This window comes from Colossoma macropomum, unplaced genomic scaffold (genome assembly GCF_904425465.1).
Source record: "Colossoma macropomum unplaced genomic scaffold, Colossoma_macropomum, whole genome shotgun sequence".
Lineage (NCBI taxonomy): Eukaryota > Metazoa > Chordata > Actinopteri > Characiformes > Serrasalmidae > Colossoma > Colossoma macropomum.
Window position 1 is genome coordinate 43,584,758 of NW_023494795.1, and position 26,468 is coordinate 43,611,225.

Here is a 26,468-nt window from a genome sequence, read left to right on the forward strand (position 1 = left end):
GCACTCTTAAACGCACAATTTCTATTTATTTGCAGAGCATAATGTTGAAAAAGGAAAATAAATAAACAGGCCTCATTTTATGTTTTATCCCCCCCCCCATATGTTAAATGCAGTAAATTAACAGTGATTGTGTATTAAAATGTGCAGTAGTGTGTCTCTGTAGAGGATGTGTAACTTATTTACATTTCAAATCAACAACATGGAATTTGGCCAGGGGTGCACAAACTTTTGCTCACGACTGAATCCACAGATTCTGTCTGGCAGTAGACAAATATAAATTCTACACCGATAGCAAGTTTTGGATCTAATGGTTAATCACTTGTTTTTGCCTATTTTGCCAGTGAATTTATCATATGACTTTTCATATTTCAGCTGTTGGGTTCTGTGGTGTTAATGTTTAGTAGAAAAACATTAGGTAACACTTTACTGTAGGGTGCTGGTCATAAGGCTTTATGACACCTACATAAGCTTGTCATGACAACTGACATAACCATACATAAATGTTTATTAATGCTAATTCCAATAGGCGTTATTCGCTATAAAGGCTACATTTGGTAGTTTCAAAATCTGCTAAAGTAGTCTTTATGACAGATGACACCTATTGAAATAAGCATTTATAGGCATTTATGTAGGGTTATGTCAGTTGTCATGACTAGCTTATGTAGGTGTCATGTAGCCTTATAAACAGCACCCTACAGTAAAGTGTTACCAAACATTATTATGAAATTATATTGTTGTAATGAAGTATTGTAATATTTGTCTTAAATATACTGTTAAAAGGAAATTTCACTGCTTCAAAATGTATGCATAATTAAACAGTTATGGTTCAGAGTGGTTTGGTGTGAAATGTTCTGTTCTAGATACATTTACCGAGTCAGAACTGTTCACAGTGGTGGTGATAGGAACCAGACGTCCACCTCTAAAGGCTCCCTCACAGAAAGTTACTACATGAAATGGTTATGAATTCACTGCCTGATGACTGAGACACTGTTTTATGATCGTTTAGAGAACTTAAACTCCATTCATGGTGGAGGGATACATGCAGGGCGCTGTGAGACAAAATAGTCCCTGAAGAAAACTAATTATTTTGTCACACCTCCTACCGAGGACGCCTACCCTTCTCTCCTGCATACTCAATGCAAATAGCAGTTTCAGACACTATAGCCTCAGCAATTAGTAACCAAGGGTAGATGCTGGGGCAACACCACACTTTACCTGAAGAGCTGTCTCAGTCTATGGCTCTGCTAACAACAACAAAGCCAGCAGCAGATTCAAATTCAGATTCAAATTAAGAGCGGATCGCCTCAAGGACTTGACCACTCAGTTACAACCTGCTAATCGTCTTCCTGTTCCTGCACCCTACTACAGCGTTAGTACGCTGGATAAATATAACGGCTCCATGGATGCATGCAAGTGCTTTTTACTGCAGTGTTGTTAGTATTTCAGTAGTCTGCGCTCCTGTTCTGATCACACCCGGATCTCGTTTTTTGGTCTCTTGTTTAACAAGCAAAGCGTCAGAATGGGGCGCTGTTTGGCCCGACGTTAAGGGCTTATGATATGATCAGTTTGAGAAGGACTTTAAATCTGTCTTCAATCTCCCTCAAGAGGGAACTTGCTAAGATACGTTAAGGCAATAAGTCTGTAACGTGCTGGAATTCCACTCTTGCAGCTGGGAGTGGTTGGAATGAAACAGCCTTGTTAGTTACTTTCCGCAACAGACTTAATAAGGATATTCTGTAGAACTTGCATGTACAGATCCAGTGAGAGATCCGAACCACAAAGTCCTGCCGAGCCTAGCCTGAAAGAACCCAGCAGGACCTGAGATCCATGCAATGTGATTCTTCTCGTCTGATCCAAGAGGAGAAGCTTCGCTGACTTGACAGAGGTTTATGCTTGTACTGTGGCGCAGCTGGCCACGTTTTACGTGACTGTCGGGGTAGTAAGATTCTGGCGCCGACCCCTGGAAAGCTAATGTGGCGAGTATTCAGACGTTGGTATCGAAGTCCTTCCTCCTCCCAGTTACTTTACGCTACCCTCAGTCCACTTTTATTTCTGTGTTTTTAGCCCTGATTAATTCAAGAGGCCGAGGGGAACTTCATACATGCTAGAGTGGTGGAACTGCTGAAGATTCCTGTTGAACCCTTAACGATGCCCCTCATGTTCTCATCCCTAGATAGGGATCCAAAAGGCACTGGAGTGGTTTCTAAAGTAACCATCCCCATTACTCTCACCATCAGTGCCCTGCACACCAAGGAAACTGTGTTTGTGATAGATTCATCTGTCATATTAGGTTTGCCTTGGCTAAAGAAACATGACCTGCTAATTTCATGAGCAGAACAAGAGCTGCTCTCATTTTCACCTGTTTCGAGCAGTGTCTCACAAGACCCCAATTATCCCTCTAATCCACTTCCACTGAAAGTCCCAATAGTGAGACAAAGGTAGACATTTCCCCTGAATATGCAGACCTCAAGGAGGTCTTTAGTCAGACCAAAGACACCAAACTATCTCCACACTGCCCAGAGGACTGCACCATAGAACTCCTAGAAGCAGCAACAATAAGATATACATACTTGTGGAATTCAGGGATCATTTAATCACCTAGGCTCACTCGTCCCTCACATCTGGTCACTCAAGAGAGACATGCAGCCAACATTTATTAAGTCATTGGCACTGGAGGGACAATATGTTGCCAGATATTCTTCACTTTGTTGCATCTCTCAATATAAAACTCCTAAAACTTTACCCGCTGGTAAATTAGTCCCTTTGCCTGTGCATCCCTGGTCCCACATAGCAATGGCTTTTCTAACTGATTTACCTCTGTCCCAAAAATTCACTACTATTTTAAAAGTAGTAGATTTTCATGGGCAGTCAGATTAATCCTGTTCACGAAACTTCCCACGGCCTTTGAAACTGCTTAAGCCCTGTTTAACCACGTGTTTAGATTCTTTGGAACTCAAGGGGACATTTTATCTAACTGTGGTTCCCAGTTTACATCTCACATTTGGTCAGCATTCTTTAAGCATATTGGTGTCAATGTCAGCTTGACCTCTGGATATCACCCCAAGTCTAATGGTCAATGTGAAAGAGTACATCAAGAACTAGGCAGGAATCAGTCCAACCCGGCTGAATTAGGATATAAGCCCCCTCTCATGCCCTGGACCACCGCAACTACGAAAGTTCCAGCTGTGGATGACTAGATGAAGAGTACCACCCGGTATATCGTGTGTGGCTGTCGACTCAAGACTGCCTAAGTATACTGGTCTTTTTAAAGTCCTTGAAAAAGTTAAGGAAGCTACTTATAAGCTTGATTTACCCAGTCAATACTGCTCTTTTCATGTCTCCCTCCTTAAGCCTGAGGTTCCGGGTACGTTGAACGAGGTTATAACCAACGAGGTGCGACTACCGCTGTTCACAGTTCGCTGTACTCCGCTGGACCTCTGAGATGAGTCTAAATTTGTAACTGGGATTACTTGGATCATAAGAAGCAACAAGACTTCTTTGAGAACCTGAAAGTGAGTCTCCTGAAAAGAATGGAAGCTGGAATAAAGGGAAAGAGTGGATACACTAAACACTCAAACAGCTGAGAGTAGATTTAGTCATTGATATAAGGCATGAAATCCAGGTGTTCCTGAAACCACTGTTCATTTTAAAGGTGCATAATGTTTGTTTGGGGTTATTATGTCATCTTGGACAAAAGTGTCCTGTGAATGAAGTCTTAGGCTGTAGTTTTGTGCCGGGCGTCTTGTCCTAAGTGCTGGTGTGGTCAGCCTTTGCGTTTTGACCACTGTTCCTCTTTGTTTCCTTCCATTAATAATGAAATTATTTCACACTCACAGTTCTGACACTGACTGTTTGGCTTGTATCTCTGTGCTCTCACTGCTAACTGGCATTACAAATAAAGCCACGTAATAAAGCCAGCAGGTTTTCAGGAAAGGTAAACACTAATTTCCTGTTAAATCCTCTGAGCCAATGAAACAACAGTTCCTCTGCATGAAAATTTGCATCTGAGACATCATAGACAAATGATGCCTGAGAGAACGAGCTTGTTGGCTATGGATGAAATGCCACATCATGCAAATTATGTACTAAGTCACCTCAAACAGTATATCACAGACAGCATCTGTTACAGCAGATACAATCGAAAACTACTCACATCACTGAGAAGACCAACTTCATCTGATCAGGTAAGAGATGTATTTAAATATTTTTCAGCTCAGTTAACAGGAGTAACTCAAAAAAATTTATTACTTAAATCTTACAAACATGCACTATAAGTATCCAGACAGTCCTTCTAATGAGTGAATTCAGGTGCTTTAAGGTCCATAGAAAAGTACTGACTAATAGAATGGAACGCTCTGGAGCAGCCTCACATTAGCCTATGGTCACCATGTCCAATGCCAAGCGTGGGCTAGAGGGGTGTAAAGCCCCCCAGGATTGGGCTGTGGAGCAGTGGAACTGTGTTCTCTGGAGTGATGGAGCTCCATCCAATACCTTTGGGATGAGCTGGAGTGACCCAGAACTGACCGTCCAACATCAGTACCTGACCTCATTAATGCTCAATCAAATCCTCACAGCAATGTTCCAACATCTAGAAGCCTTTCCAGAAGAGTAGAGGCTGTTACTGCAGCACAAACTCACTATTAACACCTTCATTTCAGAAGAAACACTGAGTCTACAGACTGTCAGACATGGAGTGAAGATAATCAAGTGCAGTATTTTTTTAGGTGTGTTGTATTTGGGTTATAGGACTAATACCAGATATAAATACAGTTCATAGTCTAATCTAACACCTTAATTAACTGACAAATAAATAATAGTACAAATATTTATTAAGTATTTATTCATAAATTCTACATGTATTATTTTTTAAACATTTAATCGTGTAGGGTCATACGTAGGCATTACTTTGAAACAAAGAGTCTCTATGCTTTTATCAGTAAGGGACTTTCGGAATATAATTTACATAAACACAGCAGTCACCACCCAGAAAAACATTATAATAAACTGTGACTGAATGTACCTATGCAAATATTTCTGTTTCTTATAAATGGGTTCTGTGTGCTTTTTACTAATCATAAGGATGAAGATAATTGTGTTAAATAAACCTGTAGTTGTGCTACTGTTTGAATAAAGAGTATCCTCCAGAATTGTTGGCACCCTTAGTAACAATGAGCAAAAACCAAATAGCAAAATCTCAATAACCCAAGTGCCACAGTTACTGGCATCGCTGCATTTACTCCTTTGTGCACCCTACCTTGAGTGTGCAGTAAACGCAGGGTGCCTATAATTGTGGCACGTGGTTTTTTTTTGTTGGTTTTTTTTATACAGAGTTTTCTCTTAATACTTTGACCTCAGTGAAAGCTTCAGTTTATCTGGTTGTGAGATCTCAGTGTGATCACTGAGATCATAAGGCTTTTTATCCACAAACGATTTCGCTCATCTTCACTAAGAGTGCCAATAATTCTGCAGGGCTCTTTATTCATACAGTTTTCTGGTAAATAAAATTTGATGTAAAGAAATGAACATAAAAAGTCTAAAATAATGTATCACAAAACACAGACATGAATAACAAACAAAGAGAGTTTGTATGAATCACATTGTGGGTTATCAGTGTATGAACACTATTTTGTAGGGGTTTTAGGAGAGGGCGGGGGGGTGCGGGGGGGGTGCAGGGGGGCAGAATGAGGCATGAAAATTTCACTTTTTCAGAGCTGGAAAACTGTAATGTTACTGAAATACATACAAACAGTAATGAGGAGGGTCGTCTTAGAACTGGTTACCTGCCATGAAATGCAGGGCTGCGTAAGAACGGAAATGGATGTAGGGTAACCACGGAAATTGCAGGGTAATTTTGGAGGTGGGTGTAACGTCACCACAGAAATCGTTGTAGTGTAACCTTTAAAATTAGTGCATTATAACCTTGGAAACTGGTGTAGCGCAACCATGGAAACGGATTTAATGTAGCCATGAAACAAGTGTAGCATAACCACTGAAATGCATGTGGAGTAATCTTGGAGAGAGGTGTAATGTAACCATGGAAACCAGTGTAGTGTAACCTTTGAAATGAGTATAATGTGCAATGAAATGAGTGTGGCGTAACCATGGAAACGGCTATAGTTCTACCTCAGATGGATGTTTATGAATCAGGCCAGTCAGCCCTTCAGTATCTTTAGTCGTTCCTTGTAGATTCTCTTCTTCATCTCAATTCAAAGGTTTACATCAGTTCTTCTGACAAATATTCATTTTATACAGATTAAAAAAATACTTCACTGAAAGGTTCAGATTCTCTCCTATTTTCAGAGTAAAGTAAAGCTGATGTACGACAAATACATTTTAAATAGCTTTTTTCCCCTCATCCTCCCCAAGAGTGTCAATAATTCTGGACGGCACTGTATTTTTGCCAGAATGAACACATTTTTCCAAGTAAGCTGCTCAGCATCAAAGAGATTCTCCCTGTTGAAGTAAATATCCGCTAACTCTTATTTACATAGACACGTGTTTACTGTATATGAGAGTTTGCATAGAAGCTAGTTATAATAAATAACAGCAATATATAAACAGGTTTTTCTGTTTACTTGCGTGTTTTGTTAAACTGAATTCCTCCTGGTTATGTTCTGTGTGTCTCGGCGCAGCTAAGAACATCAGGTTCTTCATTTTTACATAAGGCCGCAGATGCTCCACAGCTGTCCAGGCAAATCCAATGCAAATGTCTGTGAAAATCAGCAGCTGTGAAACAAACAAACACGTTTGTCAGTATTATATTGCATATTATTAAAGAGAGACTTAATTTTAAGAAAGATTATTACAATATATTATTATTACAAATATTTGCACAAAATTTCTGTGATCATGTTAAAAACAAAAGCAGTTTTACAGTGACGTTCAGAGTGATGTGGGAGAATTAAGGCTGAGGGGTTCTAGATAGGGGTTCTTTTTTCACACGTTCACGAACTAGAGGTGACTCGATACCACATTTTTTTTTCTGATACCGATATTCAAACGTTAATTACTGGCAGTCACCAATACAGATCCAGTATTTTTCCCAATAAGCTTTAAAATGCGCTTGTATTTGAAACACTTCACTCAAGATGAGCATCTAAACCATGATGCAGAAACTACTCAACCACTCCAAACTCCACAGGGAGAACTACACAGCGAACAACATTAAGTTCTTCATTTTTCAGCATCTGGAAAAAACAGAAAACATATTTAACAGAAAATTATACAGAAGGCTCAGCTGTGTGAGTCAGTGAGTCACTCTTTACCTTTATCACAGCTTTCATTCTTTTCAGGAGACTCACTTTCAGTTCCTCAAAGAATCTGCAGACACACCCCCAAGTTCAGTCTTAGAAGTTGGTATAGTTTTTCTTGGTGTAGCTTTACAGGCAGTATGATGGTCTACCAGGTCTTCCCGGTGGTTGATAGGAGGCCCATTTTCTCTGTAGCTTTTAATACATTTTTGAACTCTAGTTTTGGAAGCTCGTGTTTTCCTTTCCTTTCTCCAACATAATGCAAGCAGATTACTTTATATCTAATCTCCTCATACGTATCTCTTGTAAAATAAAGAACTTGTACTTAATGAGTAATTAAACTGGAAAGTAAATAAATAATGGACGACTGCCACACCACCACAATGGACAGAAGTCAGGTGCAGGTTTAGTATTCCAAAATTAAGATCATAAAGACGAAGGGTCAAAACCGGAGAATCAGGTAGGCTAAACAAACAACTAGTCTAGAAACACAAAGCAATACTCAGACACCAGAAACACAGGCAGAAGGTCTTAACCAGAGGATCCAAACACAGAACAGAACGCTCAGAACTGCTGGACATCGCCGAAACAAGACTTCGCAATCAACGGACTAAACTCTGGGTCTTACATACACAAAATGGCAAAAAACAGGAAACAGGAAGTAAAACATGTCCAAAACTCTGGTGAGAGTGACTTCTGTGACAGTGTACCGCTATTTGTCACGTGCAGCTGAAGTTAAATAGAGATGCACCGATACCACTTTTTCCCTTCCGATACCTGATCCTTTAGTATCGGCCGATACTAAGGACCGATACTGATACTAACTCCATCTAACCTGACTCACATATGAGTCCTGATATTTATACAGTTCCATTTTTAAAATATTTTATTTTGGTAAACTCTACGTTTTACATCACAAATAAAACACACTCAGCTTGGCGAGATGGCATTTACTTGTTGGATTATGTTTATTAAAAAGCAGCACTGTTGTGTCTGATCCACTTGTACCAGCACAACACACACTAACACACCACCACCACGTCAGTGTTACTGCAGTGCTAAGAATGACCCACCACCTAAATAGTACCTGCTCTGTGAGGGTCCATGGGGGTCCTGACCACTGAAGAACAGGGTAAAAGGGGGCTAAGAAAGTATCAGAGAAACAGATGGACTACAGTCTGTAACTGTAGAACTACAAAGTGCACCTATATAGTAAGTGGAGCTGATAAAATGGACAATGAGTGTAGAAACAAGGAGGTGGTCAGAATGTTATGCCTGATCAGTGTATAACTTACAACATTAATTAAAATGATTGATCACTGCGCTGTTCTTTCAGCTGTATTAAGTGAAATTCAGTGAACTGAAGATGAAGTGGACGGCTGGTGTGAAGTTTGGGCCGTCCAGATCAGTCGTGGTTCTGGCTGTGATTTTGGGATTGCCTACACTGAGTGAGTCGTTTTGGTCACTATAAAGTAAAACACATCCCTGTACCCTGTAGCCTATTTTTACAGCCCTATACAGTTTATTATCCTCATAGTGGGGCATTCCTAGCTCCCCTAGCTCTGCTGGGAAACCTACTCATAACTCAAAAACTAAAATGCCATTTTTCTTAATGTACCAACATCAAACAATCCTGCCATTTTTCTGTTGCACTGTTATTTTACGCTGTTGCTAAATTATTTTGTTTCACTGTGTTACATTTTAGAGGCTAAATGACTGAATTTGTAGATATTAAAGTATAATCAAACTTTAACGTTCCAGAAATGATGGTAACATCTATAGCTACAGAAATGCCTGACGTATTATTTAGGTAATAGTCCTCACTAAAATACTTGTGGAGAAATGTATATTCTCTTCGTAGGTCTTTGTAAAAGCTGTGAACTTAGCAAAACATGCACAAGTATTGTCGTGATTGATGGTGACTACACCGGACCAATGGAGATGCCAAACAGCACTTGTCCAAATAACTCTGGTAAGTGGTGTTAGAGCTTACGTCGATTAAAGGTAACTTACAGCAATGTAGTGACCAGTAGGAGTGAAAAGACATTTCTGGTTTCTTTCTTTTAACAGGGTCATCATTCAGTGACACAGTCTGTTTTTTTTCATTTAACACATTAGGAGACCTACGTAAGTTTGGCCTAATGTCATCCAATCAGACAGTGAACTGCTGTTACCTCTGATCTTTTCTTTAGTTAAAGTTAAAGAGCAGTAAGAGGCCGTAAGAGGCATGTTTACACCACTTTCCTCTCTTGTGTTCTCTCTGTCTCCTTTAGGACAAGAGCTTGCTGAGGCACTGAAAAACAGTAAGTTGCTGTCTTTACTGGAGGCAGTATCCAATCCTCATTAAGTGAACATCTAGCATCCACAAACCCATTTAAGCCAAATGTTTTGACCTAAAATCCTTTTAAATGCTGTAAATACTTTTATTTAAAAAACCTCGAAGCCTGTAACAATGAGGAAGATGAAGTATCCTGTTTAGTGATTTGAACAGTAATGATTTATCCTGAACATTTATGTAAAATATTGATGAATAAAGAATATTCACTACAAACTACACACGGTAAAGTGCCACTGAGGCACACTCACGTTTTACTGCAAGCACCAATTCCCTGAGCTTGAATCTAAAGCTGCACATTAGGGACGTGCATATCCATCACCGAGTGTGTTTACATGCACTCAATAATCTGATAACTGCAGAAAATAGATTTTGTCAGTAATCCGATCAACATGTTTACATGCACTTGAGTAATCAGATAATGGGGGGAACTCTGGGTCTACATGAGTCAGAGAGTAATCAGATTTCTGCTTAAAGGTGCTCAGCGTTAATGAACAAAACAGCCAACGTGTTCTCCGTTGCTGTCGTGTTCTTCTGTTGAGGAATTATTTCTAGAGGATTCAGACTAAAAACCCAATGTCTCTCTTTCCTTCTAAACTTCTTCCAGGTTCCACATCCTACACAACACCTACACTAACAGGTATGTACATCATTTTAAGCCAGCATACAAAACGTTAAATTTACTTACAGTCTTCTTTGACCCCGGTGAGAAGGTAATGAATGAAACAGGCCAAATTTATTTAGGTCTAAAATTCTACATCTCAGCAAAATAAAGAAAGGGGTTTTATAGCTAATGACATGGAGAATGAATATCACTGGCTCACAACAGCATGTCAGTGCAATACACAATACAACATAAATTTTCAGTCCTATAATCCAACATTTCAGTAGCTTTAAACCTTTTTATATTCACAGTTTCCACGGCCAAGACAACAACAAAAAATGGAAACCAAGGAAAAGGTATGTACATGTATCTCAAACAACCAACCAATCCTACAATAAAAATGAAGCGCAGAAGTAACACCGACTCACATACAAACTGAGATGTCAGTAAATATTCCATCACATTCTGTGGAAAAGGAGTTTTTGTATTCTAATTTATTCTATGTGGCCCAAATTAAGCTGGTATGTATTGTCCTACCTCAACTCCTTACAATAAAACATGAAAAAGGGCAAAAAACTTTTATGATTTTATGCAGAGATGTTGACTGTTGGTTGTAAGTTCTAATGCTGATGACGCACTGCGCTCACTTCAGACAGCTAAGTAGATGGATGTAACATTTGGACTTGTTTTCTACTTGTCAGCAGCAGAATAGACTGCGTAAGGAACCTTTTGGAATGAAAGCAGCGCATAAATCGAGCAGCCACTCCCATCTCTGTAACTCATATCAAAATTTCTTATCCTGTCTGAATTGGTCATAAACATTGCAGAAGTCCTGTGATAAATTTAAATGACCCCACCTCCCCATTTAAAAAAAAAAAGTAGTCTTCTCTTAACTGTACCTAAGAATGGGCCACTCACTGGAAGATCTCATCTGGTGCATTAGTAACAGGAGTGGAAAGTAAGTAAAAGTACTGTTACTTTAGTAATGATTTACTGGAGTACAAATAAATCAACATGAATGAAGAAAACAGTGAACACAGCAGCTGTTTAGCTAGAATTAGATAGCTAGGCAAGTTGTGGAAAGCAGAGATCTCGTCAGATTTCATGTTTAGCAGCTGATAATAACGTTGTTTTAGTTCATTTGAAATTACCTGATCATTTAGATCAGGGGTTCTCAAGCTTTTCTACCCCAAGGCCCACCTGTTTATAACTATAAAGCATAGCAGTACAGTGCTGACATGCTGTTAGGCTCTACTGATTAATTCCCTCATTTCGTCATAAAATGCGTCCCACCAGCAGTGAACTGAACAGGGTTCGGTTGAAAGCAGACCCAGGTTTTTTTTTGGTGGATCAGTTCAGCTGTTTGACGCTGTTTGAATATGGGTGGACTGTTCACACACGCAAAAACGAGCGAACTAAAGAAAAGGTTTGACAGGTCTGCACCAAACAAGGTGGGAGAAACACCCTGAGAAACCTCTCCATAACTGGTTCGCTGTCTGCATTGTGTGATGGATGCTGCGTCGTCTCAAACTGATGAGGTTTAATTAGTTATGACGGATTCACTCTTATTGAAGTGGAGAACGCAGAACGCTTTCCGCTCAGGGGTCTCATCTCCTCTCAGACTGAAGGGAGCCATCTTCCACTGACAGTCAGAAACTCTATGACCCCCTCTTTCAATTGGTGTGTGATTGGTTCCTAGGAGCCTCATGGTTGGAACAATATGGTGCTTTGAAATCGGATTAATCTTTTTGAATCACACTGTATTTTGGAAATGTTTGATTCTTCGACGTTTAGTTATTAGACCTAAGCTAATGTTTTTTTCCACTAAAGTTTTTATGACTTAAAGAGCCGTTACCGGCCCATTACGAACTACTGCCTCCCCCTGAGTACAGGCCCACAGGCCACTAGGGAGTGCTTCACGGCCCATTGGTGATCTGTGGCCCACAGGTTGAGAAACCCTGGTTTAGATCAAGTGTGTTCCTTGTGTGTGCTGGTAATGTTCCCTTATTTCTTTCAGAGCTAAGTCTTTAAAGTCAATGTAAAGCAGTAACACATGTTTTCAGAGTCTGTCACACCTCAGAAAATGTGTAATTAACCACCCAGACAACTTCACATTCTCCAGAATGTAACTGCTGCACCATTTAAGGTAAAATGGGAAAATTCCAACAAGAGAGTAAATGTAATTCGTCACTTTCCATCTCTGATTAGTAAACAGTAAGCTATACTCTCAGTAGCCTTGATTTTCTTACACAGGAAAACTGACTTGACTGACACGGGGGAACGAACAGCATTTTTCAAATACAAATTATTTAGATAGTCATGGCCAGGCCTGCAACAAAACAGTCAGGGCGACTATACCAAATGTTGACTGCAGGTCTCATGATGTGAGACTAGTGGCCCTGAATTATCCTTTGATAATCAATAAAAATCAAGAACCTTCATAAAAAGTCTTACAGACAACTGGAGCAACACTAACTTTTATGAGCCCAGTGATATTTTCAAAGTAACATCAACAAGAACACATAAAATGAAAGGTTACATTTATTCAGTTAACTATTCAAAACTAAAACTTTGGGTTCACTCTTTCCTTCACAGGAGGGAATTGGTGGTCTCAGATTTGGTCTTGGTTGTGGAGATCAGGATCCCAGAATAATTGTGAGTATTTAGTGCTTCCCCTCCTAAATAGTATTTATTTCACCCGTCCTTCATACGTCCTGTTTCTCTCTCTCTCTTATAGCCCCTCAAACATTAGTCCTGGATGGGTCCAACACAACTGACGAGTACTCAGGTATCCACTGCTCTCCTTCCTCAGGCACATCTTCCCTGGAAGCGCCACGACGTATTTCTAAATCAAAACTGATTCAATGAAGTCATTTCTGTCTCCTTCTTTCACAGCTCGCATAATTAAGATCCTGGAAGAGATTAACAGTGCAGACAAAGTAAACAGTAAGCACTCAGTGTCCTTCCATCCTCATACACAGCTGCATTAGTGTGTCACTTTGGGGTCTTAGGGACCTGTGTCATGTGCGAGGGAACACTGGAATTGTTCAAAGGAAGGACTATTGAACCAAGAGCTCTCTTGTATTTGGTCAACATTTCGAGTACCCACATCAGGATCAAACCAGCTTCACTATGTTTCAGTTCCTCATGGGAAACCCACATATAAGGTAACCAAGTCCAGTTATAAGGTTGTGTCAACACCTTTAAGGACTTGCCCTGATTAACAGTACTACTCGGATTCCTTATGTCAGGGGTGTCAAACTCAACCAGTAAAAGGGCCACATTAACAAATCTCATCAAACCCATGGGCCAGAGAAAAAAATGTTTATTTAATTTTTAATTAATGTTGTGCTGTAACCCAAGCTGGCCATTGTTTATTCAAAATATGCAAAAACTTCAGCAGTAAAATACAGACATTTGTAGTAGAGCTTGGAATATTACATGGACACTTGAAATATTAAATATTTAAATGTCCCCAGGTGCTCGGTCTTTTAAACCTACCTACGTGCTACATCTAGACACTTGCCACCTTTTTTTTGCTACAAGTTCTTTATGAGTGCCTACACACCAGTCAACACAGAGTGGCAGACGCAGACGCATGCAGATCTTGTCCGTCTAGAAGGCTTGTACACAGCTGGAGCGGGGCGGAGTTTGCAGTTCGAAAACATTTGGACCAGAAACAAAGAAATACAGGCCATCAAAAGGAAATTTTGGCGATTATAAGGATAGATGACGGTTGGAACGCTGCCTACTTACACAGCTGCCTATGTAGACAGCGTCTACTAAGAGATCTCACTAGATCACAACCATTGTGTCAGGTCCCGTGGGAGTGCAGACCCCTAATACAGAGCCAATCATACAACAGCCACGAAGGCAAAGAGGTCATATAGAACAGTTAAAGAGTACATAGCATCGCTACCGTCCTCCATCTTGGATTGTCATCTGTCTTCTGCCTGCACGTTTCTATTGGTTGACGTGCCTCCACGTCAAGTTGAAATGGTTTGAACTACAGACTGACGCAGGGTCCTCACTGAAATACACTGGAGGGCTGCATTTCTGACGCTGCGTCAGCCTCTAGTGTGTAGGCATCCTAAGACTTGGGCTCAATTTTAGAGCTGAGCTGAAATTAAGTGTTTGGTTGACCTGCAGCTGAAATGCATTTTGGTGATGTGACTGGTGTGGAACTGCGCAGAATTGGGTAGAATTGAGGTTTAACTGCTGTTTCATAGATTGTTGTTGGGGTAGGAGAGTCAGAGCACATATCGTTGCAGTGCATGCTGGGAACTGCAGTGCAGCACACTGCAAAACGGGCTAATATTAATAGAAAACTAAAATACCTTTGCGTGGCGGGCCTGATCTGGTCCGCAGGCCTTGTGTTTGACACATGGGCCTTATGTAATGGATACGCCTCCAAATCTTCATATTAGTGGGTAGCACTGTCGCCTCACAGCAAGAAGGGCCTGGGTTCGATTCCCCGGCCGGGCGACCAGGGTCCTTTCTGGGTGGAGTTTGCATGATGTCTCCCTGTGTCTGCGTGAGTTTCCTCCCTCAGTCCAAAGACATGCAGTCAGGCTGACTGGACACGCTAAATTGCCCCTTGGTGTGAGTGTGAGTCAGTGTATACGTCTGTCTGTCTGCCCTGTGATGGACTAGCGACCTGTCCAGGGTGTTTCCTGCCTCCGGCCCAATGACCGCTGGGATAGGCTCCTGCTCTCCGCGCCACACAGAAGGATAAGTGGGCTTAGATTATGCTATATTATGACATCTTTATACATATATACATCTACAAACACATCCACACAAGTGTACAATATAACAGCGTAGCGTGAACTTGTTCAAATCTGTTACACAGGTTGTGCCCCGCCTTCTCCTAATCACACACACTTGTATTGTTAGATTGCAACCTTTCTTTGAAACTCTCTTTCACCCTTCACCCTGCCTCATATGCACAGAATACATCACAAAAAACTACTTACTTTTAAAACTACTTACATTTAAAACTACTTACATTTGCATTTATTGCTAAAAGAGACGACTGATCAAACTTTCCATATTTTTGCATGTCTTGTTGTCTTTATATTACGTTTTAGAATATCGCTGTTGTCAGCACAAAACCTTGTATCTCCAAAATGGTAACTTTACAGGAGAAGGGAAAAACATACTTTACATTTAATGTAAGTCAATGGAACCAGACTTTTTACTGCCACTTTTGGCCATTTTTTTTGGTTCATTCATCATGAAATTTACAAACAATGTAAGGAACAACAGGTATTTTCAAATTATGTCAAAAACTGTAAAATGGCAAAAATGGAGATACGAGGTTTTGATCCGACCGCAGTGATATACATGTTCTTCAAAACAGTGCCCTGTCAATCAAATACAATTTTATTTAATAATTAAATGTTACTTTTAATCATTGTTTATTCTATTGTGTCTTGTAATCTTGATAATCTTTAGCCAATAACTAACCAATTTGTCATTTCCTCCCCTTTAGACTGTACATATGAAGACATTGGTATGTGGTTATTAAAGATAAACAGCACATACCATCTTAGAATAACCAGAGATGAAGAAATCAGACCCAAGGCACAAATTTGCTTCGTGAAGGGGAAATGTAACAACACCTGGCAACAGAGGATAGGAAGTAAGAATAATTTGGCATTCCCAATAGTTTTAAGCAGACATACCCAATTATTACTGGCACTTTCACTCATTTATCCCCTTAAACTCTAACCTTATTATTTAGTTATTAATCCTTAAATTCAGTTTCCACTATCTGCTATGAATTATTAAGTAATTAATATGAATTATTTAGTCTCTACTATAAATTATTCAGTTTCTACTATGGATTATTCAGTATCTACTATGAACTATTCAATATCTACTATGAATTATTCAGTATCTACGAATTATTCAGTAACTACTATGAGTTATTCAGTATCTACTATGAATTATTCAGTGTCTACTATGAATTATTCAGTAACTACTATGCATTATTCAGTATCTACTATGAATTATTCAGTATCCACTATGAATTATTCAGTGTCTACTATGAATTATTCAGTAACTACTATGCATTATTCAGTATCTACTATGAATTATTCAGTATCCACTATGAATTATTCAGTATCCACTATGAATTATTCAGTGTCTACTATGAATTATTCAGTAACTACTATGAATTATTCAGTATCTACTATGAATTATTCAGTAATATTATGAATTATACAGTATCTACTATGAATTATTCATAGTTGAGCTTGGGCTTCCAGATATAGACAGCTGTGGGATCGCTGGGATTCAAACTCACAATCTCCTGATGCTGGGGTGAACTGTTAGACCACTGCACCACATGTTGCTGCAAATAAAGTGGAAACAACAAATAGATTTTTACAGTGTATTAAAACATTTAAGGACGCAGAAATCTGAGTAATTTCAGGAGCCTGCAAATGATGCAACAGACTTAGCATTCATTGTGTTGGGCGCCATTTACTCCCATTCATTGAGCCCTCTGCTGTTTTGCGGTCCTGTTTTTGATACAACAGGGGAAATAGGAAGTGGCCAGGCTCCTCATACACCAGCTCTGCTAATAGCATAAGTCAGCTATTCTGTATGTTGGTTCTTTTTTATTCTCCACAGTAAACCAAAAACTATTTTACTGCCTTTTTGATTTTGGTGAGGACAATACAAAGAAAGAAAAAGTCAAAGAAATATTATCATAACCACAGACTGATAAGAGGATGTTCTGCTTTTTTTGCAGAAAAGTTTATACAATGTGTGGGACCTAATAAAACCTGTCAAACGGGAGGTACGGAACACTCAACAAATACTGTAATATCAACATTTCAATAGTGAATATACTGATATATGAAGTGTGACAGTAACATTTGTTTCAGGACAAAAGGATCCCTATAAAAAGCATATTGTTATTATGTTGATTTGAATTTACTTGTAAACTGAGTTATGGGTGCACATCCACACATCCGCCCATAACTGTTTGGTATTTGTTTCAGGCTGTAATGTTACCTGCCTGGATCCCACCACATTTTGCAACAACGCTGAATACACTACCAACTGTGAAAGTAAGACGTTTTTACATATTTTATTTACTTTTATTTATGAACATTTAATGTATGTTTCTGCTTGACAGAGACAATTATTAGTTTTATAGACTGTCTGACAATTAGCTAGAATCCATCTGTCTTGGGAAACATATAAATACAGACTTTTTGGTTTGTTTTTATTTATTTCCTGTTATGCAGGTCACACTGAGTTTTGATCTGTGAGAAACAATTTAAAATCTCTTACTTTATAGATCCACAACACAGAACACACCACAGAAACTCTCGCATGTGCATCCGTCACTCGTCAGTTACCTTTCCTCTGCTATCTTGATTTAGGTCCTGCTAACCAGACCTAAACACAGCCTTTCTGATCTCCAAAATAATCCCATAGTTCCACACCAAACAGACCTAAACACAGCTTTATTAATCTGCAAAATAATCCCATAGCTCCACATCAACCAGACCTAAACACAGCCATATTAATCTCAAAAATAATCCCATAGTTCTACATCAACCAGACCTAAACACAGCCATATTAATCTCCAAAATAATCCCATAGTTCTACATCAACCAGACCTAAACACAGCTATATTAATCTGCAAAATAATCCCATAGCTCCACATCAACCAGACCTAAACACAGCCATATTAATCTCAAAAATAATCCCATAGCTCCACATCAACCAGACCTAAACACAGCCATATTAATCTCAAAAATAATCCCATAGCTCCACATCAACCAGACCTAAACACAGCCATATTAATCTCAAAAATAATCCCATAGCTCCACATCAACCAGACCTAAACACAGCCATATTAATCTCAAAAATAATCCCATAGCTCCACATCAACCAGACCTAAACACAGCCATATTAATCACCAAATTAATCCCATAGTTCCACACCAACCAGACCTAAACACAGCTTTATTAATTTCCAAAATAATCCCATAGTTCCGCACCAACCACATCTAAACACAGCCTTACTGATCTTCATAGCAGCCTTTCTTTCATTATCTTACTCTTGTACGACCACATGAATTAATACATACATAACAAATTTTTAAACACTTCTACTGTAAACCACCCCCACCTTTGGTTGACGTCATGCCTGCTTCCACTTCAGATCAGAGTGAGGATATTTTTGAGCAATCAACAGATACAGAAACAGAACAGGGCTGTTCCTTCACAGCCCTAAGGCTTTCTTCACATGATGAAACATCTATAGAATTTTAGTTGCTTGAAACCTACATGAAACTAAACTGCACTCAAGTAGCATAATAGCAAAGGATTGTGCAACTTGCTTGCAACAGTCTTAACTGCACAGAACAAGTTTCATGAAACAATCAAAACAGTAATAATGCAGCACATGGTTTTGTCAGCTTCTTGAGCCATTACAAAAAACAAGAGCTAACGTTTCTGTAACCAACTGTGTTAACCAGCTAACGGTAACAGCTGTTTGAAGAGGAATTCAATCACAGTGGTGATGGTACGAACCAGGAGTTGAGACGTCTGCATCACAAATATAGCTGTTTTATTTAACATCCAAAACAACCAGTGAGTTTTAAGAAAGTTCACACCAAACCTCACTGAATGGCTTTGTTTATATCTAGAAAATCAGTGAGATTCCCCTTTGAAATGCTGCTTGATCTACTCATTGTTGACCAGCTGTTACTGTGATCTACATGGCTAGGTTCACTGTCTCCTCTCTTTACACCCTGTAACTTGCAATCGTTCTAGGAAAGAAAGAGCAATACATCAAATAGGCTAAAATGGTTCCCACTTACTGCTACGTTGCTTAGTGGTTGCTATGGTATCCAAGGTGATTGCTGAGCCGTTGCTAGATGGCTGCTATGGTGTTGCTAGACACTTGGTATTGTATTCTAGGTGGTTGACAGGTGGTTGCTATGGTATCTGAGGTGGTTGCTACGGTGTTGCTAGGTGGTTGTTATGGTATGCCAGGCTGTTGCTAAGGTGTTGCTAGGCGGTTGCTATGGTATCCCATGCGGCTGCTAAATTGCTGCTAGGTAGTTGCCATGGTGCATGAGGTGTTTTTTTTAAGTTGTTCATAAGAGGTTGCTAAGTGGTGGCTATGTGTTGTTGAAAATGAATGGGAGTCTATGAGAGGAAGAAGGGATGACATAATGACACACGGAGGAGTGCGGGTCAGTATGGCTGTGGTTTAGAGCTCGGGGACCTGCCCTGAGTACATGTACTTTGGTGGCTGTCGGGAAAAAGACAGATTAGGCCTTTGTTGGGGCGAAAATGAATGGGACTCTAAGGGAGGAACAAGGGATAAAAAAAACGACACACAGCGGAGTGCGGGTCAGTACGGCTGTGGATTAGAGCTTGGGGATCTGCCCTGAGTGACTACATGTACCTTGGTGGCTTTTGGGCAAAGAAGTAATAAAATTTGTTCGGTGGCGAAAACGAATGGGAGTCTATGGGAGAAACAAGGGATGGAAAAAAAGGACAAACGGATGAGTGCGGATCAAAGCAACATTGAATTTGTGTTTGGGGGCCTGCCCTGAGATAGTATATGTGAAACACTGTCCTTCAGTCAAGCAGAAGTACAGCAGGTTGTCATGCAATTTTTCAACCCATTCATTCCTAAGAGGAAAAATCCATTAAAATTCCATGGCTACATGAAATCCGTGCATCCGATCAAAAAGCTGTATACAAGCCCGAATCACACAATCTGACTAGACAGTCTGGAGTTGGAATGATGTTGATCTCTCGAAAACTGCGGGATGAGTTACGCTGCAAAAATCCGGCAGAAAAATTAGAATAACAAAAAGAAGAAGAAGAATATAAATCAGATAACGATATTTACAATGCACGACTATAATACGCCTGGAATTTAAAGGGCTTAGCATTAATTTTCAAAGGCTTAATATATACACAACAGATAAAAACTGAAATATGTAGTAAAGAACTTAATAAACATAAACAGATAAAATATAAATATAGAGTAAAATCAAAAATATGAACTGTTAATTTTGTTAACTAATAAAGTAATAAAATGTGTTGTGTACAACTGTTTTTAGTCGCTTCATGTAACTGTGAAGTTGCTTCAGAATTGTTGCAGGCAACTCACATGAAACTTTCATTGTGTAAAGTCAACACAGTTTAAGCCATCTTAAAACAGACAGCTAGTTTATAGGCTAGTTAATTCCACTGTCATATATTTATGTTGTAAGTTCTCATTGCAGGTTGCACTGCAAATGATGACATCATTGATTTTAAAGATACAGCACCAGTTTGTTCAAAAATTGGGACACCTGTGCGACAACCAGATCTACAGTTAGAGATGAATAGTACAGCCATCCCCACAGGAACAGCGTCGTAAGAAAACGGAATATGAACCTCATCTTAAAATTAACTTATCTGTATTTACAACAGTGGCCTTTTCTCCATCACACTCTCCCACTTTCCTTCTCCCTCTACCTTCTCTCATTTATTCAGTGAAGCGATCAAGAGTATAACCTCCGGCGTTCTGAAAATGATGGGAGACAAGACCACCGCGTCTGTGACCGTGGGAGACGCGCAGGGTGTTTTTGTGAAGCCTAAAGATCGGACTAAGTTGGAAGCCGTCTCGTTCATCTACTCTGAAGAAACAAACCTCAGCGTAAGTAAATGTGGCTTTCACAAAGCTAAATGTCAACTCAGTGGATGAGTCTTTTTTCTCTGTGCAAAACAGGCGACCTAAATGATCTACAATGCGGAAAGATAGTTGATGCTAAGCATGCCAGTTCTAGAATTTCTGCTGCCCTAAGTCGGTTGCGTCAGCTGTTCAGACGTAGGCTAATTGTAACGTAAGTGTTCAGGTTTACACGCAACTAAATCAGATCAGGATGCACCACTTAAGCAGTAGAACACAGAGGGAGTGTGTTATCGCAAAATAAAATCACGGCTGTGATTTGGTCGCCGTAGATCATCACAGCCGTGATGTTACTGGTGATAACACACTCCTCGAGTGTTCTGTTGCTTTTATACAACAGTTAAATAAATAAAGTAATAAATTAATAAACTGGGCCGTGAACGCGGCGTTTAATATGTTTTAATGTTCGCAGTTCCTTCAGCCAAATTATAGTTCCTTAACGAGCAGCTTGTTGCTACGTCAGAGTAACGAGCTCCACCCACTCGCTGCAAGGCCGGCAGTTCGTTTTCCAGCTCCTCACACTAAATTCCCAAACTGTCATCACCACTGAGCAGCTTTTCAGTTGGCAGCTGTGACAGAAGAACAGCTAAACAACCTGGAATCAGCCAGAAATGAACCCAACACCATTCGCCAAACGTGTAGTCTGATCTTCAGAGTCTGACCAAATCAGACTGAGCCATAAAACTGCCGCAATATCAAGTTTAGCTCAGTTTTGTCATTTTTTGCCAGATCAATATTAATTTTGTTTTGTTTCAGCCAGTCTGTAAAGCATCTTACAGCCTGTTTTGTTTGGTGAATGGTATTTTAGGTGCTCATGCTATAACCCAGGTTTAGATGCTCATGCTATAACCCAGGTTTAGATGATCATGCTATAACCTAGGTTTAGAGTGATGGGGGGAGGGGGGTCCATCCTACCCACCCAGAGAGAGCAAGGCCAACTGTGCTCTCTTGGACTCCCGGCTGCAGATGGCTGTAGCAACACCAGTGACCGAACCCGCAATCTCATACTGGTTGGTGATTATAGGGCCAATGCTGATGATAACCATGAAACCATGATATATTTTGATTGGGTTTTCATACCAGGAAAATGTCAAACCACAAGCCTTCAAACCACAACCCTCCTCATACTAGCCATTTTTAGTTCCTTTAAAAAACAAACTTTTCCCAGGACAGCTTAAATAATCCGCTACCTGCTTAAATCAAGTAATGATGGTATTTTTTTGCATACACACATTACACTCAATTAGAATACACAGTTTTTATATGTAAAACGCATGTACTGATATTAGGGGGTGTTTTGAAAATGTAAAAAAATTGTCATGATGAAATGCTCGCTGACATACATTTCATTCACCACAATGTGATCAATTTTTTTTTACTCCAGTAAAGATTCAGCGGTTTAAGTTTGTCCACATTTGCAGATCATCGAAGATACGAGTCAAACTGAAAAGTATCCCACGGTGATCTCGATACCGAAGGAGGCTTTCGAAAAAGCAGCCAACATAGACAACATCACACTGTTCACATCTGTGTTCAGATTCCCCAACTTCACAAAGGTACAGAGGATCACCACCCAGTGTTTTACTAGGATTGTTAAATGATGAGGGATAGTAAGGTATGATAGATAGTGTAGTGTGAAGTTCAAGAGTTTCTTTTGTGGTCTAATTATGAAATACAACTCTCTCTCTCTCCCTCTCTCTCTCTCTCCCCTCTCTCTCTCTCTCTCTCTCTCTCTCTCCTCTCTGTCTCTCTCTCCCTCTCTCTCTCTCTGTTTTTGTCTGTAAGGATGTGAAAAACAGCACAGTTCTGAATAATGAAGTCTATTCTATTGATATGGGAACAGAAATCGTCAACCTGATTAACACAATTAACCTCATCTTCAGGAGTGTGAAAAAGGTAATTCAAACTCCACTCTAATAATAAACCCGAGGGAACAACACGGTGTAAAAAATGGTGTTTTAACTTGAGAGTAAGTAACTGCCTTAAAAAGCTGAGTTCACTGAACTTCAAAAATAACAAGTTAACAGATTATAGGTTGTCATTGTGTACCAAACATCTGGAAAACATCTACTATCATTCCTGTGCCCAAAAAAACACATGTCTCTGAACTAAATCGTTACTGGCCAATTGTACTAGCTTCAGTAATTATGACATGCCTGGAAAACTGGTGCTGAACCTTTATTCTTCCAGCTGTTAGCTCCCATCTAACACAATGGTGCACAGACAACCATCTGCAGTTGAACATCTCAAAGACAAAGATGATAATCGATCAACTCCCACTGCACTGTTCATAGCCCAATCACAATCAAGGGGGAAGACGTGGAGATGGTAGACTGTTTTAAGTACATTGGACTCAATCTGGACAATAAAATCAGCTTTTGACTTCATGTAGCACCTTCATTGCTCTTGTTCCTCTATAATAGCATAATTGAGGCTATTATGCTGTACTGTTCAACCTGTTTCTTCACAATGTTAAGTGTCAAATATTAACAAACTGTTCCGCATTACACATATCGCCTCAAAGTTCATAGGACTTTCCACACACAACCTGTCAAATCGGAACAATACGGATATTTGAAGAAGGGCCATCACAACAGTCATCACCTTCAGCCATATCAGCCCTTAACATGCTACCTGGCTGAAACAGATGTTCTAAAGCCTGCTAATTGATATATATATATATGTGTGTATGTGTGTGTGTGTGTGTGTGTGTGTGTATACATATGTGTAGGCCTCATGTGTTTAAATGTGTGTTATGGGCACTCTCCAGACACTCTCCAAAATCTTCCCAGAAGAGTGGAAGCTGTTACAGCTGCAAAGGGGGACCAACTCCATATTAAAGCCCATGGTTTTGGAATGGGACATCCAACAAGCTTATCTAGGTGTGATGGTCAGGGGTCCACATACTTTTGCCCATATATGTAGACAGGCTGTGTTTCATACCAGATTCAATTTCTGTGCTAACACAGTTTTCAGAAAATTGAGCATGCCAATACCACTGCAAGAATGTAAGAGCGGGTCTTCACTCAGTTTCGAGCCAGGGATCGATCAAAACAAAAACAAAAACAAATAATGAGACTCACTATCTCACACCTATTGTTGTAAAGTTAACTTACTGTTTGAAGTTCAGTTAACTGAGTATTTTAAGCCAGTCTGGGTACTTCTTTAATTAACAAATCTTTTTTACAGTATAGTAATTTGCAAGATTGCAAATCTCGCTCACAGTACATTCCCAAATCAAAACACAAGCCTTTACGATACATGGACTGTTTTAACGAGAGACTATTCATCCCCCAGTCTCTAATAATATCCTTAGGCTAGCATAAGGAAGGTTTGATATAACACAAAACATTTTTCATACATGACAGAAGAGGGCAGTGCAGTAATTATTTGGTTTATTTAAAAAAAACAACTTTTGAGACTTTTTTATACTTTTATATCACTTGCCTCAATTCAAACACTTTTACTGTAGATCACTATAAACAGACAACATTACACAACATTATCTAACCTGTTTTTTCTTTAATTTTTCTCAGCAGAAAGATGTCACTCCTCACTGTCACTCTTGGGATGGAAATGGTTGTTATATTTTAAATGTTGTATATTAATTATTGTTCTTTTTTTCTGTTTTCTAGAATCCATAAATATTTTAAGACATATCTTATTAAAAGTGCCTTAACACTTTTCTTAACTTATCTATTAAAAACAATTCTAAGAACAAATGGCATTCATGCAAAAAAAAAAAAACCTTAAATATTTTCTTAACCTTACGATAGCTTCACACTTACACCAATCAGGCATGAGCACCTCCTTGTTTCTACGCTCATTGTCCATTTTATCAGCTCCACTTACTATATAGGTGCACTTTGTAGTTCTACAGTTACAGTTCTTAGCCCCCTTTTACCCTGTTCTTCAGTTGTCAAGACCCCCATGGACCCTCACAGAGCAGGTACTATTTGGGTGGTGGATCATTCTCAGCACTGCTGTAACACTGACGTGGTGGTGGTGTGTTAGTGTGTGTTGTGCTGGTCTGAGGATCAGACACAGCAGTGCTGCTGGAGTTTTTAAACACTGTGTCCACTCACTGTCCACCCAATTAGACGCTCCTACCTTGTCGGTCCACCTTGTAGATGTAAAGTCAGAGACGATAGCTCATCTGCTGCTGCACAGTTTGTGTTGGTCATCCTCTAGTCCTTCATCAGTGGTCACAGGACGCTGCCCACAGGACGCTGTTGGCTGGATATTTTTGGTTGGTGGACTATTCTCAGTCCAGCAGTGACACTGAGGTGTTTAAAAACTCCAGCAGCACTGCTGTGTCTGATCCACTCAGACCAGCACAACACACTCTAACACACCACCACCACGTCAGTGTTACTGCAGTGCTGAGAATGATCCACCACCCAAATAGTACCTGCTCCGTGAGGGTCCATGGGGGTTCTGACCACTGAAGAACAGGGTAACAAAGTATGCAGAGAAACAGATGGACTACAGTCTGTAACTGTAGAACTACAAAGTGCACCTATATAGTAAGTGGAGCTGATAAAATGGACAATGAGCGCAGAAACAAGGAGGTGGTCATAATGTTATGCCTGATCGGTGTATATGCTGTATGCTGCATTCACATTTGTGTTGGAAAAAATGGTCGTTACGCACCTCAGTGCTAAGTGACCGACGGCGGCATGAAGCCATGAAAACATTAGTAAAGTCACTGCGGTGCCGGCAAAAATAGATGATTATCAGCGAGGAGCTCTGGCAGTATAGACGGTTGATTTCTGTATTCTTTCAGTTTGAGTTGTGTAATATTGGGTTCCTCTGGAACTCAACAACAAGACTTTTTACATCCATACATTCCAAAAAAATGACATCCAGTTTATTTCACTGCTGTAGTTGATGGTGAAAGATGACAACTGAACTCCTGAGGAATGTTTCGCTTAGTGCTGGCAGAGTTTCAGACAGAGTCCCATTAAAAAACAATGGAACATCTGGTTTGCTATCGTCCTGCTGCAAACATAATTAAAACAACTAGCCGGCCTTTACACCGTGTAACCACGTTACCATTTTGGACAGATTTAAAGTTTTTGTTCCAACAGCTATAATATTCTGCATTTCATTATCTATGCATTGAACAAACCAGTTAGCCCACAGCTTGGTTTACAATGCGTCTATGCTATCATTATACAAGGCTCAAACATATTCTACATGGTGTGAAAACACCATCACAGTTGGTCGTTGCAGCCCTGCGTCACTGTTCAGCAGCCTAAATTTGAGATCAGCTCAACTTCGCTATGTTACTCACATCGCTTAACAGTTACTATTCTACTCGCCACTGAGTGTCTCTGCCTCTGATACTGAATCACCTTTGGTTTGTTTTTTTGGGAATGTGATATCAATATGCTACAAGTCACTTACAGTCTACAGAAAGAAATTGTTAAGACTTCCATAATATTTCAGAACATCATTCCCTGACATATTTCTAAGAACTGAAGCCCATTCTTAAGAACTTCTCAGTTTTTGTATTAAGACTAGTCATTTTTGGGTTTGACTGAACCCTTTTTTA

General features: G+C 39.7%; 1 protein-coding gene across 1 annotated transcript in view; it reads left to right on the plus strand.

Annotated features, from left to right (window-relative positions):
* Nucleotides 1-4,115: 4,115 nt before the first annotated feature.
* The window catches only part of LOC118816333 (adhesion G-protein coupled receptor G2-like), a 31,573-nt gene continuing 9,220 nt past the window's right edge, over nt 4,116-26,468 (plus strand). The window contains exons 1-18 of the mRNA XM_036582855.1: nt 4,116-4,184; nt 8,587-8,698; nt 9,112-9,222; nt 9,321-9,377; nt 9,524-9,553; nt 10,193-10,225; nt 10,501-10,545; nt 12,785-12,844; nt 12,927-12,977; nt 13,085-13,135; nt 15,684-15,833; nt 16,950-16,997; nt 17,203-17,271; nt 20,463-20,595; nt 20,716-20,878; nt 22,333-22,467; nt 22,697-22,807; nt 24,448-24,490. Of these exons, the coding sequence (XP_036438748.1) occupies nt 8,617-8,698; nt 9,112-9,222; nt 9,321-9,377; nt 9,524-9,553; nt 10,193-10,225; nt 10,501-10,545; nt 12,785-12,844; nt 12,927-12,977; nt 13,085-13,135; nt 15,684-15,833; nt 16,950-16,997; nt 17,203-17,271; nt 20,463-20,595; nt 20,716-20,878; nt 22,333-22,467; nt 22,697-22,807; nt 24,448-24,490 (1,372 nt within the window). The 5' untranslated portion in view covers nt 4,116-4,184; nt 8,587-8,616. The remainder of the gene's footprint in view (nt 4,185-8,586; nt 8,699-9,111; nt 9,223-9,320; nt 9,378-9,523; nt 9,554-10,192; nt 10,226-10,500; nt 10,546-12,784; nt 12,845-12,926; nt 12,978-13,084; nt 13,136-15,683; nt 15,834-16,949; nt 16,998-17,202; nt 17,272-20,462; nt 20,596-20,715; nt 20,879-22,332; nt 22,468-22,696; nt 22,808-24,447; nt 24,491-26,468) is intronic.